Source organism: Crotalus tigris, unplaced genomic scaffold (genome assembly GCF_016545835.1).
Source record: "Crotalus tigris isolate CLP2741 ecotype Arizona unplaced genomic scaffold, ASM1654583v1 scf7180000017641.3106099, whole genome shotgun sequence".
Taxonomy (NCBI): Eukaryota; Metazoa; Chordata; class Lepidosauria; order Squamata; family Viperidae; genus Crotalus; species Crotalus tigris.
The window spans coordinates 2,716,040-2,733,344 of record NW_024096535.1 but is presented as its reverse complement, the minus strand read 5'-3'; the positions used below and the strand labels follow the sequence as shown (position 1 = coordinate 2,733,344).

The 17,305-nt window shown below is 42.8% G+C and overlaps 1 protein-coding gene across 8 annotated transcripts in view; it reads left to right on the top strand.

Moving 5' to 3' along the window:
- The first annotated feature begins 236 nt into the window (after positions 1 to 236).
- FMNL2 (formin like 2) overlaps positions 237 to 17,305 on the top strand; it is a 239,960-nt gene continuing 222,891 nt past the window's right edge. For all 8 annotated transcript variants that reach the window (XM_039335432.1, XM_039335436.1, XM_039335434.1 and 5 more), the window contains exon 1: positions 237 to 965. In XM_039335432.1, the coding sequence (XP_039191366.1) occupies positions 849 to 965 (117 nt within the window). In that variant the 5' untranslated portion in view covers positions 237 to 848. The remainder of the gene's footprint in view (positions 966 to 17,305) is intronic.

Sequence of the window (17,305 nt, the reverse complement as noted above, 5' to 3'; positions counted from 1 at the left end):
TCATTTTCATCAGTGTAATGCAAATCGTATTTCTGCTTGCAAATGGCAGAAGTCGAGTCTGCAACTTAAAAACCAAACCAAACCAAACCAAAAGCATTTCATTACATATAAGTTAGGAGGAAGAAGGTAAAGTCTGGTCTGTCGACAGATGCGGTCTACTAGTGAAGACTAGGACTACGCTTCCCAGCTCTCCCCGGGGCAGGGGCGTGGAGAAGCTCCGGAGGAGGTGTCTGAAGCAGAGTGGGCTTTGTGCTGCGGTGCGCCGTGTCTGTAGAGTGTGGCGGCTGGTTCTCTTCTGCGGGTTGCGCTTGGTAGGCGCTGCGCCGCGTGAGGGGGGCGAGCCGGGTCTGGCTGCAGCCGACCGTCCAGAGACCATCAGCGGGCTGGTTAAGGAGGACCGCTCCGCCCCAGCCATGCGTCTTCCAGCCCGGGCTGCTTGGAGTGAAAAGCATGCAACATGCTGCCGCTAAGATCCCGGCTTCCCCGCCGCACTAGTGCTGGAAGAAAGGGAGTCCGATTGTGCTGGGGAGGAGGCGGAGGGCGGGCATTTCCAAGGCCGGTCCTAGAGGGAGACAGAGATCTGTGCGCCTTGCCTCCCCGCGGCTCTGATTCTTAAATTTTGGGGGGTTGCGCGCGTGGGGCGCTGGGGGAATCGGCGCGCGGAGGAGAGGAGAGCGCGGCTGACTGGGCGGGGAAGGAGTACCGGAGCAGCCAGAGAAGGACTCCGCTGCAGCGCGCGGAGCTTGCTGGAGGAGCGGCGGTTTGGAGCTGAAACGCGGCGGGAGAAACCCGGGCGGAGAGGTGGACCGATCTTCTCCGCTCCCCTTCCTTGAGGAAGGGCCGTCGCCATGGGCAATGCGGGGAGCATGGACTCTCAGCAGACGGACTTCAGGGCGCACAACCTACCCCTCAAGCTCCCGATGCCCGAGCCGGGAGAGCTGGAGGAGAGATTCGCCGTGGTGCTGGTGAGTGCGGACCGAGTGGGCTTTGCCTCCCCTCCCCATCCCGGTCCAGCGCGGCGGAGACAGTCCAATGGAGGCGGAAAACGGGGGGTTTCCGTCGGCCCTTCTCTTTTTCCAGCCGTGCGCCAGGCAGGCTCAGCGGGCGGCGAGGGGGGAGCGGTGGGGTCCCCCATCCCGTCGCGATTTTTATTTTGTCAGCCCAAGGGGGAAAGGGCTCGGAGTGGTTCGTAGGAAATCGCCCTGGCTCTGCAGCAGCTGATCCATTGTTTGAAGCGGAGTGGGGCCACTGGCGAGCTTCGCGAGAGAGTCGCTGTCCCCCTGCGAGGGGATGTGCGAAAGGACCAGGGAACCTGCAAATACTAAGTGCCTGGCTTTCTCCGGCACAGGCGTTCGTCAAAACGGACGGTGTGTAGTCCCTTGCAGGGTTTGAAAAGTGTACAATCCAGTGAGATCCGGGCTCCGCTTAAAGTTATTGCCTTCCAGGCGGCCATTCACTTCCTACTGCTTGGTTTGTTCCGAGCAAAGATCTGTATCTCATTTGCAAGGAGGGGTGAATGAGAAAAAGCGGTCGGGGAAAACCTGGAACAGCCGGGAAAATAATTTCTCCTATGAATCTGTGTGGAAAACCTGCAAGCCTTGTCGGTTATTAAATCTGGTCAAGGGAAGAGATCCTATTCTATATGCACCTTTACTCCCAAACAAGCTTGACTCGATCTTAGTGGCACTGATTTCAAGTAAAAGTGCACAAAAGGATTGTACTTCATAGGAATACATTTGTAGTGAGGCTTGGGGCTTTCCTTGTTATTTCTTGAATGATTAAGAGAAACTGCATATTGACAGCATTCACATCTCAGTGGCCCTGAGATAGAGACAGAGTGGTCACTTTTGCTTCAGCAAAATTTAAGGATCTTAAAACTGTGTCATCCTATAACATGGTATATATAAGAAACTAATGTTTTTTTCTCATTAGATCCACATTTTCAATTGATGCTGGGTAAAAAGATTGATGTGATGTTTAGTCTACAGATTGCTTCCCCTTTTGAGTGTCAACTTGATCCTTCATAGCATTTGGCACAAGCTTTTTTTTATGTATTTTGCAAATCCATGTATGCTAAGGAATCTCGGTATTTCTTTAAATATTGAAGAAGTTAATTTGTTATTGTTCTTGATACCTTTTTGTGAATTTAACTTTGTAATACAGTATGAAAACTCTATAGATCAGTGGTTCTCAACCTTTTTAATGACGCAACCCCCCAACCAGTCGTAAGTCGAGGACTAAACCGGTCGTAAGTTGAGGACTACCCAACCGGTCGTAAGTCGAGGATTTTCCCTGCCAGGGAGTGCCGTGCATGCGTGGTGCCACCCCCTGCGCCGGCCGAGGCGTAGCTGGCAAGCGGCAGAGATGGAGCAGGCCGACCATTGGCTGGGCCACCAGCTGGCCCAGCCCAAGGGAGGTAAGGCACCCGCTGGAAAAGGGGAAAAAAATGGCAGACAGCCTTGCTTGGCGACCCCCGTGAAATGGTCGATCGACCCCAAATGGGGTCGCGACCCATAGGTTGAGAACCGCTGCTATAGATTATATCCATTGGCATTTATTTGTGTAGAATGTGCAAGCAACATTATGCTTCCAATTGACATTGAAAAAGGTTTTTTTTTAAAGTGGCTTCTGAGGTCAGTCTGTTTTAGAAGAGGGATGTATCAATTCTCAAAAACTTTGAGGTGGAGATTTTTGTCCTCAGTAGAGTTTCAATAGTTCCTTTTAAAAATCTTCAGCATATTAGTTTTGTCAAAGCACAGGTACTATTGGAGTAGAGAGTCATATTCAGCAAGAAAGAAAAAGTGCCTTGAAGAAAGCTGACAAAATTGCATTTACTTCTGGTCTGTACTTGCAACACTCTTGGTTTTGCAGCTTTATCCAGCTAGACGCTGTCTTGTAAAATTAGGCAAAAAAAGAGAGGAAGAATTAATTATGCAACAGAGGGAATTATTCTTTAAATGGAAACAATAATGAGCTAATGTCTGTAATGTCATGCATTTGATGAGGCAGAAGAGCCAGGGAAATATACTGTAATGAACTAGAACTGGGAAAACCCAGGTTGAAATCCACACTTGATCATGAAACTCTCTAGGTCAGTGGTTCTCAACCTTTCTAATGCCGCGACCCCATAATACAGTTCCCCATGTTGTGGTGACCCCCAACCACTTATACATCACCGGGTGCCAGGGGCGTGGCCAAAGAAAAGGGGAAAAAAATGGCGGACAGCCTTGTTTGGCGACCCCGTGAAATGGTCGTTCGACCCCAAATGGGGTCCCGACCCACAGGTTGAGAACCACTGCTCTAGGTGATTTTGGGGCCCCCAGTTTCTCAGTCCTAACCTACTTTGTAATATGTTAAAATAGGTGGGTACTCTTGGAAGTAGATTGAGAGATAAAGGTAGTATTTCCTCTGCCTACTTTCATCCTGACCTCTTGTCAGATCCTGTATCTGTTCCTGTTCTAGAGGATTGTATTATGTATTATGATGTAACAGTGATAAAACATATAGTGATATATGATGTATTGTTATCAAAGTCTTTCATTGCTCATGCATGTCTGCATCTGACTATTTTTTGTTCATTGCTGCATGGCTCCTGCTCATGTAACTTTGTTTGTTTCTCCTTTATGGGGATCTGCCACCTCAAAATAAATTGGTGTTTTCAACATGCTCTTTAAATATATGGAAAATCCAAAGGCCTTGACAAGAACCTACGAACTCCCAGAATTTGTGTAATCTGTATAGTTATTGAACTTTGAGACAGAAAGGATCTCGAGGAATTAGAGCAAGGTTTCTATGACATACTTGTTAAACTACAGTTTACTCAGTTAACATAATCAAACATTGAGCCATTAAATAAATGCATGGGCCTGATTTGCATAAAGCGCCAGGTTAAGGTCTGATTGGTTACTTGGTGCTCGTTATGTCTTATAAAAAAGTGTTATAAATATGATTTGGGCTCATGTGATGTACTAATTATTTTGACCTAGCACGTTATATGAACCCAGCCATTATGATTTGGATCCATGACTTATGACAGTGTATGGTATAAACATAACTCATTGTGATATCGGGTCATCTGTTATCAAACAAATTATGACTTATTGTAAGGTTTGAACCAGGTCTGAAACTTTTAATAATATCTGTGACTGAGAGTGGGTAGACCTTTGAACTGTAGATATTTGGAGATAAAGATTGCATGATATCATGCATAAAATTGTTAGATCTGATTTGCTTAACTATCATCTGTTGAATAAGACAGAGTTGGCTAGAATCACATATGTTCAGTCAAAAAGACATAATAGTGCTTTACAAACCACAATAGTTATACATCATGCTATTCTAGAGTCAATAACCTAAGAAGAGCTTCACCTATTGCTTAAAAACTATGTATGGCTTTATTGAATAAATCTCAGAGGAGTATAAACAAATATTCATAGATTATAAACTCTACACTCAGAAAGTAAAAATAAAGAGTAAAAATGTAATAAGTAAAATAGAAAGTAATTTTGCAAAGTAACTCTGAAAGTAAAAAAGTAAAGTAAATCTGTAAAGTCAAGTAAATCTGAAAATAAAAATGTCAAGATGGTTTCTATTTACTATAACAGATGGGTGACAGTTTTGTCTTGAAAAAGGCAGCAAATGCATCCAAAAGGCATTTCTAGATACTCCTGGGTAGCTGGCCAAGGAAAAATGCTAAAAGCATTTGTTATACAACATGCTAAGAGGTGTAGGATATCAGCCAGAGAAGAACTCTTCTACAAGAGAAGCTATATGAAAATAAAAATGCTGGCATTGTTGCCAAAATCATTAAAAGGGACAGGAAGAACAGATTAAGTTGGGGTTTTTCATGCCAGAGGGCCTAGTTTGAGCTTTATGATATCCACATAAAGCTGGGGGGGAAAAAAACTCCTGAAATCTGGATAACTGCTGACAAGTAAGCGCATGGCAAGTCATTAAAATCCAGAAAGGCTTCCCTTAAAAATAACAACAACAACAACAGGTTGGAAGGGACCTTGGAGATCATCTAGTCCAACCCCTTGCTCAGGCAGGAAACCCTACACCATTTCAGAAAAATGCCCGCCAGTCTCTTTTTAAAAAATTCCAGTGTTGGAGCATTCACAGCTTCTGGAGGCAGGTTGTTCCACTGATTAATTGTCAGGAAATTTCTCCTTAGTTCTAGGTTGCTTCTCTCCTTGATTAGTTTTCATCCATTGCTTCTTGTCCTGTCTTCATATGCCTTGGAGAATAGCTTGACTCCATCTTCTTTGTGGCAGCCCCTGAGATATTGGAACACTGCTATTATGTCACTCCTCATCCTTCTCTTCATTAAATAGACATACTCAATTCCAGCAACCGTTCCTTATATGTTTTAGCCTCCAGTCCTCTAATCATCTTTGTTGCTCTTCTCTGTACTCTTTCTAGAGTCTCAACATCTTTTTTACATTGTGGTGACCAAAACTGGATGCAGTATTCCAAGGGTGTCCTTACCAAGGCTTTATAAAGTGGTATTAATACTTTACGTGATCTTGATTCTATCCCTCTCTTAATGCAGCCTAGCACTGTGTTGGCTTTTTTGGCAGCTGCAGCACACTGCTGGCTCATATTTAAGTGATTGTCCACTAAGACTCCGAGATCCCTCTCACAGTTACTACTATTGAGCAAGGTACCACCTATACTGTACCTGTGCATTTGTTTTTTCTTGCCTAAATGTAGAACCTTACTTTTTTCACCATTGAATTTCATTTTGTTAAATAGCGCCCAATGTATTTTAAGCCTATCTTCTGGACTGCTGGCTATTCTGCCAGCTTAGGATCATCTGCAAATTTGATGAGTTCCCTATCTATCCCCTCGTCCAAATCGTTGATGAACATGTTGAAGAGCACTGGGCTCAGAATAGAGCCCTGGGGCACCCCACTACACACTTCCCTCCACGTAGATGCAGTTCCATTGAGGACCATACGCTGAGTACGGCCGGTCAACCAGCTACGAATCCATCTGATGGTGATGCTGTCTAACCCACATTTTTCTATCTTATCAAGTAGTAGGTTGTGGTCTACTTTATCAAATGCCTTACTGAAATCCAAGTAAATTATATCCACAGCATTCCTCTGGTCCACTAATTTTGTCACCTCGTCAAAGAATGCAATAAGAATTATCTGGCATGATCTGTTTTTGACAAACCCATGTTGGGTTTGGTTATGACTTTGTTTGTCCCTAGGTCAGGAGTGTAAAAAACTGCCGGCCCATGGGCTGTACGCGTCACGCGGAAGCTGCACCCACCCCATTGCCGGCAATGGCAAAACAGTCCTGATATGTTGTGCAACGTCACATGACATCGCGAGTTTGACATGTCTGCTCTAGGTGTTTGCTGATTCATTGCTTGATTATCTTTTCCAGAATCTTCCCAGGTATTGAGGTCAGATTGATAGGTCTGTAGTTTCCTGGATCCATTTCCCCCCCTTTTTTTGAAGATATTTTTAAAAGATATTTTTTCTTTAAATCAATGGCTAAACTACAGTGTGTTCATGCAAAACCTTATTGGTTTTAAAACCATGGTTTTGTCCTCTGGTTTTAAAACCAATAGGGTTTTGCACTATACGGAAACTAAAGCTTAACCACTGATCTAGTGATGGCTTATTTATTACCAGAGTTCATCTGAGTCAGTTAACACGTTTCCTGTTGGAGTAGGCACCTGTCCTCGTTCCCTGTGTAACATGGATTTCTTCTTGATCCAGATGGGATAACTTTTGTGATACCCAAAACTATATTCCGAATTCTGTGCACAAAGCAGCTGGTTGTTGGATCTAGTTACAAGCATTAATTGCTTTGAGTTATATGATGGAAACTGACCCATTTAAGAAATTCCCTTGGCATTTCAAAGAACTTTTGAAATGAAGTATTAGAAATTATTGAACAGGAGTGATGGAATAAGTGACAAGGTTTTTGCATTATCCTAAGCCACCATATAATTGGTCCAGTTTTGGATTGAACCAGAGCTTACTACAATGTGCAGTATTGTGGAAACTACAGATGCTTTTCTATTTTTCCCCCCCTTTCTTTACTCCCAGGCAATGTCATAAAGGAACAGATCCGCATAGTGGGGGTTGGATGCCTGCTTTTTACAAAATCTGAGCTGGTGGAATTGATAGAGATTTTCCTGGCACCACTTTCCTTTGACAATCTATGCTTTGTGGACGAATATTAGCATGTTGAATAACCGTGAAGGCATCCAGCAGTCAAAGTAATTTGTGTTTTTCCAATACTACTTATGACTGAAATGTCAAAGCTCTCATTTTTGGTAATGAAAAAGGTCGAGCGACCTAAATTGGAAAAAAACAAAAAAACAATCCTGCTAGTGCTTCCCCAATTTCACTGACCTGCGTTGCCTGACCTTTTATTTTTCATATTTGTATCTGAAAATGAATGGTGATGTATCTTTTCCCAAGCAATTCTGGTGTATCTTTTCCAATTAACAAAGCCTGCAGAATGTTGCTTTGTTTCTGCCTAATTTAAGCTGTGTTTGAAAGGAGAAAGTAGCAGCAGTTGCAGTAGCACACTCTGCTTCCTTCTTTTTATCATGACAGAATTTCTAATCAGCCAGGAGAAGATGCTAGCTCCTCCAAAATTTGTATTGCCTGTGAAAAAGAGTGAGAAACAAAGAAGCTGAGCTGGGTCTATCTCAGGGTGAAAAAAAAAAAAGATCCATAAGGTTAAATGATTAAATTTAGCTGTATTTCACAGGGATTTTTTTTTTTTTACTATAAATATAAGTTTTGCTAGACCTTTGGGGTCTTGTTACCGGTATCTCTTCCTTTATGCATGTCAAAACTCTTTTCAAAGCAAGTTTTTGTATCACTGGTTAAAGTAAACCACCTCTTCGTTCAGCTTGTCTCTTTGTGACTTAATGGCAGGTTCAAGGTTTGTTTTTTTTTTCTTTTTGGGGGCAACAGTATCAAAGTGGTTTGCAATTACTTTTTCACTTTTCCACACTGCCTATAGTTCTGGTAACTCCTGATGGTTTCCATTCATGTTAAACTATGTTGAAAGATGATTTGAATATGGGCAGAATGGCATTTCTATTATTGTGAAATAACCTCAAAATCTTATGAGTTAGAATGTGCAGAATGTGACTTGGGCCCCCAAACTAATTTAATTATGGAAACTAATCTCTGAAGAAATGGCACCTTCATTTATTATTTCCCAGTTATTACTCCCTCCTACAAACATAAAAAGAAGACTAATGGGGGGGGGGATGCTTTTGTCCAAATACCTTGTATGCTTATAAAAAGTGATGTCGGTTTGCATCTGTGAAAGGCTTGTATAGCTCTTTGCCAGCCTTATTCAGAATAGCCTTGTGCAGCCAGAAACACATCATTGGATCTTACATCATTCTTTATTCTGAATATTTCCTCTTTGTGTTTTTTGTTCTTCTATTTGCGTATTTAAGAAGGGAGCTGAGGGGGGGGGGTGTCTGAATTGCTCTTGCTGTTCTGGCTTGTGCACAAAACCTTTTGGGCTGGGACTCCAGAGAATATAGCAGATGCGGCTGGGTTTCCAAATGGGTGTCCCTCTCCCCTCCCCAACTTGTAATAAAACATAATGATTCTGAAGGAAGACACAGTGGCAGGGGAGAAGGAGGAAGCCAGGGCTGAGGTTGTGGAAAGGATTGTGTAGTCTAAGGAGGTGCTGCTGATACTAAGTGATCATTGTCTCTTTGCACGTTAGGGGTGTTTCACACGAAGCATCCCATTTCTTCTTTGGCAGGAATGATGCATTATGCTATTGAGTATAGAGTTGATGTTGGGAAAAGATCCAGAACGAGCTTTTCCAGCAGAGATCAGATTAAGGTGATTAGTTCTCATACACACCCTTTTATAAGTCTAAATCTACAAACTCAACCCTCTCTAGCTTGGTGATGTTTTGGTTTTGGTTTAAAGTTCTGACATAATGAACAGATGCCCAGGCCTGGCCAGCAAAAGTCTCAAAGTATACTTTGTGTGTCTGCATTGTATGATGGATGACATGTGCCTGAATTCAATGCTTCCTTCTTGGCTTGGAGGAAGTGTATGAGATGATAAACCAGCAGTTCCTCGTGGAGTTCATTGAAGGCAGAAGATGAGCTGCAGCAAGGATGCACAGGGTATAGCACAGTGGTGGTGAACCTATAGCACGTGTGCCAGAGGCAGCACTCAGAGCCCTCTCTGTGGGCACATGCGCCGTTACCCCAGCAGAGTTCGCCAGAGTAGCGAGCACATGGCGTTTGGAAGCGATGGGGCAGAAAGTGAGCAAGCAAGTGGCATTGGCCCTCTCCGGGAATGCCCTGGAGATGGCAAGGGACTGGCCCCAGCCATCCTCACCCAGTCTGTCATGACCACTTCAGCCATGCCCATCCAGTGGGCCACGCCCCCCCGAGGGCACCACAATGCTGATGCAGCCCTGGCACTTTATGATAAATAAGTGGGTTTTGGGTTGCAGTTTGGGCACTCGGTCTCTAAAAGGTTCGCCATCACTGGTAGAGCACTATAGCACCACAGCTAAGAAGAGTCCTATGGAACAGACACCTATCTCTTAACTTGGCAAGTCTTTGACCCCTTAGTTTAAATTAAGGGATGAACATAGTGGACCCTAATTCCTTTGAGGTTGGTTATCAAATAATCCTGAAGTGGCTGTGATGTGATATATTGACAGTGTAGCTTCAGGGACACTTTCTTCTCTCTTGTTTTTGTAACTTGTGGAGAGAAGCCTTCTGAGCCTAACCACAGTTTGTATAATTTCTACAGGAGGGTTGTGCATTTCGAATAGTTAGTCAACTAATTAAAGATAGGCTACTATCTAATTAGTTTACTCTACCCAGAGAGGGTTTGAGAAGACATGTCTCTCTGAGAGGATATTTCAGTTGTTGTAGGATTTGGCAAATATCCCCATTACTTTACTTGTGATGGCTGTCTTAATTGATTAGTCCATGGCTGGATTCTTAAGTATTGTTTAGTCATGGACTTTGATCATATGGCATACTAACCATGAACTTTACTAAGTGATTTACTCAAACAATTTGCTGACGTGTTGCAACATATAGAATCATCAAGTAAAAGTGTTCATATAATGTTGATTTATATATTGAAAATCCAGAGTTTATTAATTTATATGAAGAAGTTTAAATTTATTGAGCTTGGAGCACTGCCAAAAAGTTGATTTAGCTTTGTTGGAAGCTGTTCTGGATTTGAAGTCTTGATGCATTTTGCTGTTGGCTTTTGAATTTGCTATTTATCAGTGGAACGGAAAAAGTAATCAGTATCACTCTGTATGGACAATGTTTGAGCTTCGAAAGTCAACAAGGACAGGAGACCATGCTGCCAGTTTTCATCAATAGCTACTCTGAGGACTACATATAAGGGTTTTTGTAAGGACTAGCTATTTCTGGTGTCCCACAAATGCCATCAATGGTGGTTTATCAGCTACAATAAAAACTACAAAGTGGTTGAAAGTGGTGGTGTGTGATTCTGGCCATAGAATGGAACAGAGCCAGAAAATGAACACTGTACAGTAGTAATGAAACTTTCAGTTCTCTGTGTGCTTAGTGGTAGCATCTTCCATCCAAAATAATGGGTGTAATATATTGGATCTTGATTGATAAAGGGATTAATCTGTCAAGTTGGTGCATCATTTGGTCTTGTGAAATTAGAAATTGAGATTAATTGAAAATTCTCCCTTGTGAAGATTATTCAGTTCCGGAGGGCAAGGGGTCACTTTCCAGAATTGGGAATCCTTTGTCCCTACATAGGCACTCATTTAAAGATTTGCGATTAAGAATAGCAATCGGGGTTGTGGGTATTGCAATCAATAAGCAATGTAATCTCATGGTATCTCATTTTGCGACTGCATCATGTTCACTCCATAGTAATTGTGAACATAAGTCAAAGACTACCTGTGTTTGATTGGACACTGTTAAAAGGAGTCATGGGACCTGCCCTTTTGTGTGTGTGGGTGTTTGTTTTCTTGGTGTTGGGCTAAATAGGCTTGCGGTTTGGTTCTCTTTATATTTATTTATTTATTAAATGTATTTGCTGCCTATCTTGCTGTGAGACTACCCTAGGCAGTTCACAACAAGAAAAAGAAATGCCACTGTAAACAAAACAGAAGTAAAATAATAGAACAATAAAACAAAGAATGAAAAAGAATACGAGAATATACCGATATGATAACAAACAGATGGATGGGAGGAGAGCAGAGAGCAATGGGATTAATACCACTGATATTGTTTTGCTGTATACTTTTGCAGGTGGATATATTATTCTAAATGTCTGTGTTGGTCAAAGGTATTTTTTTTTAAAAAATGAACATACTAATATTGTAACTCCAAATATATACGTGACTTAAGTTTTATTTTTATGCTGACTCTGTACTGCGATGCTGGTGATAATTCTTGGAGTGAGCCATAAGCCAGTGTTCTTGGGAAAGTGTGTCAAGAAAATTGTGTTTTATTTATGAGGCCACAATTTAGTCTAGTGTTTTTGCAGAAATTGACATAAGAAGAGTTAATAATGTCATTTGGTAAGATTTACAGTCATTTAACACAATGAGGGTGGTCAATAATTATGTCTTGAGGCTTTCTTGAGTGTGAATTGTCCTGTGAAGAGAATAATTGTTCAGTACATCATGAAATCTTAGCGCATGATTAGTGGAGAAAGCTCTGCTGATTTTCCTATAAAATGAGTTTGGGAGTGGAAGTTGAAATTACTTTTACTAGTCTGCAGTCTTCATTTAAAACAGTCTTGTTTTTTAATTAACAATTTATTTCTCGACAGCACTAATTTCTTATCATTTTCCTGAGGTAGGTTCAGAGATAACAGAAAAGGATTAGACGTTTCTTGGGAAGATATAAACTGTCTTTGTAAATGTAAGTTGAGCCTACGTGTCATGCTAAACCATACTTTTGTCAAAAAGTCATTAGCTCACAAAAATGAGTGAACCAGGTGTAGAATTTGTGGACAGACTTTAACCTAGGGATGAATCTGCTATTGTCATGCCTGCTTTGGACTGCCTTTCAAGCTATATCATTTACATTGTCATTGTCCATGCAATGTGGATAGCAATTTTAAACTGGAACCCCAACCAAACTGCCTCTCTAGTTATTGTTTTATTTCATCAGGACAGGTTGTGCAAAATAAACTACAGTGCGCAGTATGGGGGCCTGATTTGAATTCGGATTAAGAATTGAATCTTACATTGCCACACTGATTTTCCTTTATTATATAGGTCAGGGGTCCCCAACCCCTGGTCCGTGGACTAGTACCGGTCCGTGGCATGCCAGCAGCCAGTCCGCACAGACAAGCAAAGCTCCATCCGTGGGATGCAGGCAGCACACAAAACCACGCACCCTCCGGTCCACAGAAAAAACTCTCTCCATGGAACCGGTCCTTGGTGGTCAAAAGGTTGGGGGCCTCTGATATAGGTGGTACAGGTAGTCCTCAAGTTATGACCACAATTGACCCAATTGCTAAGTGAAACATTTGTTAAGTGAGTTTTGCCCCATTTTTCAACTTTTCTTGCCACAGTTGTCAAGTGAATAATTGCGTTTGTTAAGTTACTAATATGGTTGTTAAGTGAATTCGGTTTCCCCGTTGACTTTGCTCGTCAGAAGGTCACAAAAGCGGATCACCTGACCCCGGGACTTTGCAACTGTCATAAATATGAACCAGTTGCCAAGCCTCTGGATTTTGATCATGTGACTGTAGGGATGCTGCAGTGGTGTGATGTAAGTGTGAAAAATGGTCATAAGTCACTTTTTTCAGTGCCGTTGTCACTTCGAATGATCACTAAATGACTGGTTGTAAGTTGAGGACTACCTATATATGGTTGCACTGAAATTTCTTCCTGAGGGGGAAAAAAATCTTTTAATTAAAAAGATAAACGGAAAGTTGGCAAGTTGCAAAACAAAGCAGCTGTCACTAGCATCTTTCAGGTAATATTTGGGGTGTCACAGAAGTGCCAAGGGGTTTTGAGAAGGCACCCTGAGACTCGTGTGGTTCTCCTTCTGGACAGAGAACATTTTATACCCTTTTGAGGGTAGGTTAGTCTTCCATGGCAGTTGGGCTCTCCAAGATCCAGATAACCAAAGGTTGTCCTATCCTGCCCCACTGAAAATTAGTAATTTCTGCGTTTCTCCTCCCACCAAAGAGTGAAATTATCTCTCTGAGGGAATATTGATTCAAGACATATCTTTTAGCTTTTTGCCATAGTAAAAGTAGACAGTGCAAAAACAATTAAATGTTCAACAGTTAACAATGTTTAATGTTATGGCATTATATGACATGTGCTGAAAGCATAAAATAATTCATGTATATCTTGGGGAAATGGTCACTTTGCTGCACAGGGAAGCAGTTAGGCGATACACAAACCTGCCTATTTCTTGCTTTATAGAAAGGTTTTTAATTCATCTGCAAAATTCTTCTTTTTCTTTCATAATGGAATTGGGTATTAAGAAATTAGTTGTTTTGGAAGAAAGCTTGGGGGAAGAGTGGTTTCTGTTTGATTTGTCCGTGATTTTCTGGATGTATCTGACCTCACCTATTGATGAAAATGGCCACTTGGGAAGTGTTAAATTATAAACACACTGTAGGTTCCTCCTTGTCTCTTAAAGCTTTGGAGAATTATGTATAATAATTAGGTTTAGGGTTGGGATTAGTTTTGAGCAGCAAAAAGACCTTACAGATGTTCCAGCTTCATCCAGCAGAACCAGCTGCAGATTTTTGGTTGGTGGTAAGGGGATGGAAATGAAGAGTATAAAGTCACTTTTACAAACATTACACTTGGAATTGCACAGCAATTGGAAATCAGAATAGGGCAGTGGTTCTCAACCTGTGGGTTGGGACCCCATTTGGGGTCGAACGACCATTTCACGGGGGTCGCCAAACAAGGCTGTCTGCCATTTTCCCCCCTTTTCTTTGGCCACGCCCCTGGCACCCGATGATGTATAAGTGGTTGGGAGTCACCACAACATGGGGAACTGTATTATGGGGTCGCGGCATTAGAAAGGTTGAGAACCACTGGAATAGGGGTTCCCTGATGAAACTAGTGCTGGAGTTTCCTTCTGATGAGTTTAATCTGTTTTGGTATATATTTGATAACTATGTCGCTGTGTTTATGTAAAGTGTTCAAGTTATCTCAAGGATATGACATTTTCTTGCTCAGTCAAGTAAAGTACCCTTGACATAGCAATTATTACTACATCGTTGATACAGACCGCCTCATCTCTTTCTCTCACACATATAGACGTCCTTGTGTACATTCTTTTTATACACACCATTAGAATATTGTAATAACAAGATCAAAGTATCCTCAGCCTTTGGATCTTACTCTAGAGAACTGTGTGGAAGGGAGGGCAGGAAGGTGATAATAAGCCGTGCAAGAGTTGACTCATCAGAACAATATTAATAGTTTTTGCAATTCCTTCACCTGCATCTAGCGGAAATCACATGGAGGCTTTCAGCCCAAAAACAGAGGACTTTCCACGTGTGAAATAGAATTTTTTTTAAAAAATGAAGGAAAAGCCTAGACCCTTCACAGTTGTATAGGGTTTAGTCCTCAACTTACAATATTTCATTTAGTGACCGTTCGAAGTTACAATGGCATTGAAAAAAGTGACTTATGACCATTTTTCACTTAAAACTCTTGCAGCATCCCCAGAGTCATGTGATAAAAATTTGGATGCTTGGCAACTGACTCGTATTTATGACGGGGTCACGTGATTCTCCTCTTGCAACCTTCTGACAAGCAAAGTCAATGGGGAAGCCGGATTCACTTAACGACCCTGTTACTAATTTAACAACTGAAGTGATTTGTTTAACAGATGTGGCAAGGAAGGTCGTAAAATGGGGCAAAATTGACTTAACAAAGGTCTCACTTAACGACGGAAATTTGGGGCTCAACTGTGGTTGGTAAGTTGAGGACCACCTGTATAATAAACTCTTATTGTGTTGGACTTTTTCAGTAATTGGTGAACTGATAAACTATTGTTTTGAAATTTATTTATTTATTAAATCTATATGCTCCCCATCTGCCGGTTTGAGGCAACTTTGAATGGTCAAATAATCTTTGGATTCTTCCGTGTCTTTAAAAAAAAAAGATGCGCAGTGTAAATACTCGAAACAAAATAAGTTATTGGCTAAACTATTCAAAATGTTGGAGGTAGTTAGGACTCCCTAACTTTTTCCTCTTTTCATAGGGTATGTTAACTGTTCTGTGAAATGCACCCTGTGTGTTCTGTCAGCTTCTTCTTTCTCTGCTGTTTTTGGTAGGGTGGAAGCTGTCTTCCGAAATCACAAATGTCAAGAAAGAAAATGTATACGAATGTGTTTTGAATGAGAGTTCTGCAAATTGCCTCTTGAGGCCTGGAAAAGAGAAGAGGACACCCTTAATCTCACTTTTGGAGGGGAGGGAAAAAGCTGTTTCCATGGCACTCAGCTTAGTAGGGCAAAGGACTCCTTGATCGACAAATGCTTTCCCATCTTTTGGGGCACGGTGAGCTGCCTTGCTGAAGGGCTTAACACTGTGAAGAGAACTGGCCTTCTCTTTCAAAGGATTGGAGGAAGCAGCGGAAACAAAGCTGCTTGGCAATAGCAAAACTAAAGTCCAGGATTTTGCATGGCAGGGAAGACTGAGGTTTCATTGATGAGGCAGAACTGTGAGACACTATGGCTAGGGCAGGGGTAGGCAACCTTGGCTCTTATATGACTCGTGCTGGGCTCAGGAATTCTGGGAGTTGAAGTCCACGAGTCATAAAAGAGCCAAGAAGTGAGGCATGGATCTTGGAACTCAAGGCCGTTTTGGAAGTGGGTGGGGGAGAGGGCCCAAATCAAGTGGAATCTGATTTATTCTAGTGACCGACACAGACCCAAGAAGGTTAGGTCAGGGCTCAGTGTTTTCTGGGATACTAAGCAAAATCAAGGACCTGGATCCTGTGGAAGTCTAACCTTGCTCTACTCTGGAAGTTAGTCTGCGACCAGACTGAAGAAATGATGTTCCTCCAGATCTTGCTAAATTGTGATTCCCAACAGCCCAGACAGTATAGCCAGCGATGAGGACTGCTGGGAAGAGTCCACAACATCTGGAAGTCCCGTAGGTTTCCTGCCCTCTGTTTATAATGTAGTTTGGAAATCCCTGGGTGTTAAGTCCTCAGCGAATGGCAAATAACGCATGAAGCAGTTGGTAGTTCTCAGGAGCCTTTTTATTGGAATACAGCATGCTGGTTACAACGCCGACAACACCCAAGTTCCTTTGCTCCTTTTAAAGGCGATCCCCGGGCCAAACGGCAACATTTGGCGCGCTTGCACTTCGCGCATGCGCGCGAGTGCTGGCAACAGCCAGTCTGGTCCCGGGCAGCTTGCAACTGCCCGGGACCGTTGCAACGTCCTGAGCCTGCCTTCACAGGCTCAGGACACAACACCCCTTCCCTCCCGGCTAAAACTACAACCACATAAATAGTGACACGCAACCTTAACACGAGCGTGGGAGCCACACTAGCTCCATGTACCAAGTTATCAATTTTGGCTTCCATCCCCCAGTGTTCATTATTCCAACTTGTACAGGAATACCCTCTTATTAATTCTGCTTTGCTAGCAGAGTTACAAAATCTTCTAGATATTTAGGAGATCTTCTAGCTCTCGGTGACCTCCGAATTCCCTGGTACCCTCCAAGTACCCCTTTGTTTGACCCTGATGGTCCCCATGGACTGTGCTCCAACGCCTGGCCTGCTTGCTTGCCCACCGGGCTCGTCAGGCCAGGACTTTGTTCTCTATGTAACCTGGTTGTCTTGCCTAGCTGCAGGCTCTCTGGCCCTTCTAAAGGGCTGTCACTGTTGGGCAACTCTGTAGAGCCTCCCAGGTCTGCCCTAGACTTATCATGAGGCTGTCTTCCCCCACGTTCCAGTTCCATAGTTGGGCTCTCTGGGTTCTCGGTACTGTCCCAAAACTCAGTTGCCCCCTGAGTGGTGCCAGAGGTGTTGTAATCGGGATTCGGTTCCTCGACCACCTCCCTATGTGCTTGCCCCTTTCTAGGAACAGTGGCAGCATTGGGCCAACTAGACGGACTGTGTGCCAGCTCTCTTGCAGGGTGTGAGTTATTTGGATGCTCCCGGTTATTCTCCCTGACTGGAGTACTGAATGGTGCTGGTGTGTAGTAATTATGCCCCTGGGGTAACTCCCTGGCTGGAGTAGGCACTGGTGCCTGTGTTTTAGTTAGTCCCCACGAATTCCTGTTTGGAGCACTCGCGGAATCTTGGGATGGGCCATCTGTGACTTCCCTGTTA